Below are 1,987 nucleotides of genomic sequence, written 5' to 3' on the forward strand. Positions count from 1 at the left end.
GACAGATCATCCATCTTCACTGAGGGTCACTTTTGGCTTTCAGATGAGCAATTTCAACTCAGAATTTCAGTAAACAAATTTACTCAACCCGTTTCAGCTGCAGAGAGAAAATTCTAGAGAGTCCAAATCCTGGCCGAGTCATAACCAAACAATCCTCACATCGATACACATCTGTTATCGTTGACATGTCTAGAAGAAGCAGCTGGTTTCTTTTCAATTCTTTTCTTAAATAAACTTCTGTTGAGGTGTCAGAAATGAGAATTCTGCTTGATTAACTAAAGAATTAGAGTTCTGAATTTCTCTAAATTTTATGAATAATCATCATTTTGTGTAAAATATCACTTTTTGCTGTCTGTGATGTCTCCGACAGCCGGCGGCCGCTCAGCCTCCGAACTGAGGGGCTTCTTGAAACTCGCAGGAACAAGTTGGCAGGAGGAGCAGGTCTGGCAGACATTGACCCGATGGCCATCGACGAGTCTGTGAGTCCCAGCAGGTCGCCATGAGCTGACTGCTGCTCCGCACGTCATATTTACATATTTATTTGGTCAAAGCTGACTTTTTGGAATGCTACCCGTCTCTCCTCAGGTGGGGTTTGACAGCATCGGAGGTTTATCCGGTCACATCTCAGCTCTGAAAGAAATGGTCATCTTCCCTCTTCTGTACCCAGAAGTTTTCGACAACTTCAAGATTCAGCCTCCCAGGTGGAACACAAACATTTGCATCATCACACCTCAGTCACGATCAACGTTCTTCCAGGAGATTCTGAAGGAGAAAAGCAGCGTGAATTGCAGTAAATCAAAAAAACAAACTTGTTGAACTGTTGTTTTCTCCAGAGGATGTCTGTTTTACGGCCCTCCCGGGACGGGGAAAACGCTGGTCGCCCGGGCGCTGGCCAACGAGTGCAGCCAGGGCAACAGGAAGGTGGCCTTCTTCATGAGGAAAGGAGCCGACTGCCTCAGCAAATGGGTCGGAGAGTCGGAGCGGCAGCTGCGGCTGCTCTTTGAACAGGTGACCATCCAGTAGAGCCTTCTCTGCTGCCCCCTGCAGAAACCAGATGGAACTGCAGAGTTTTGAAATATCACAACTGAGTCATCTTTTCGTTTATGTAAGGGGTCTAAAACAGCGGCCCGAGGGCCATTTACGGCCCCCAAATCGGTACTTTGCGGTCCCCGCCTCAATGTGCAAGTTCAGTGTCTACTAAGCAATATCATTTGCGTGTACAAGCTTCTTTGATGACATCTTTGTATTTGATTTGTGATGTTTCAGCTTTTTGCTTAAAACTTTGCATTTACTTTTGTTGTTGGATCTGGCCATCAAAAAAGTCCTTAGCAACAGTTGCTAGCATTGTTAGCTCCTGTTGTTTCACAGTGTCATCAGAAAAGTCCTTAGCAACAGTTGCTAGCATTGTTAGCTCCTGTCGTTTCACAGTTTTGTCAAACAAATCCTTAGCAACAGTTGCTAGCATCATTAGCTTATGTCGTTTCACAGTGTCATCAGAAAAGTCCATAGCAACAGTTTCTGGCATCGTTAGCTCATGTTGTTTCATAGTGTCGTTAGAAAAGTCCTTAGCAACAGTTGCTAGCGTCGTTAACTCCCGTTGTTTCACAGTTTTGTCAAATAAGTCCTTAACAACACTTGCTAGCGCCGTTAGCTTATGTCGTTTCACAGTGTCATCAGAAAAGTCCTTAGCAACAATTTCTGGCATCGATAGCTTATGTTGTTTCATAGTGTCGTTAGAAAAGTCCTTGGCAACAGTTGCTAGCGTCATTAGCTCTAGTTGTTTTACAGTTTTCTCAAACAAGTCCTTAGCAACACTTGCTAGCGCTGTTAGGTTATGTCGTTTCACAGTGTTGTTAGAAAAGTCCTTAGCAACACTTGCTAGCGTCATTAGCTCTTGTCGTTTCACAGTTTTGTCAAACAAGTTCTTAGCAACACTTGCTAGCGCTGTTAGCTTATCTCGTTTCACAGTGTCATCGGAATAGTTCTT

At 44.2% G+C, this 1,987-nt stretch overlaps 1 protein-coding gene across 1 annotated transcript; it reads left to right on the forward strand.

The window, feature by feature from the left end:
- Positions 1 to 367: 367 nt before the first annotated feature.
- Positions 368 to 1,038, forward strand: LOC112138337 (ATPase family AAA domain-containing protein 2-like). Its single transcript, XM_024260895.2, has 3 exons — positions 368 to 479; positions 586 to 701; positions 834 to 1,038. Exons 1-3 carry the CDS (start codon positions 462 to 464, stop codon positions 1,021 to 1,023), a joined length of 324 nt encoding a protein of 107 aa, XP_024116663.1. The 5' UTR covers positions 368 to 461; the 3' UTR covers positions 1,024 to 1,038.
- Positions 1,039 to 1,987: the final 949 nt, after the last annotated feature.

This window comes from Oryzias melastigma, unplaced genomic scaffold, assembly GCF_002922805.2.
Source record: "Oryzias melastigma strain HK-1 unplaced genomic scaffold, ASM292280v2 sc03836, whole genome shotgun sequence".
Taxonomy (NCBI): Eukaryota; Metazoa; Chordata; class Actinopteri; order Beloniformes; family Adrianichthyidae; genus Oryzias; species Oryzias melastigma.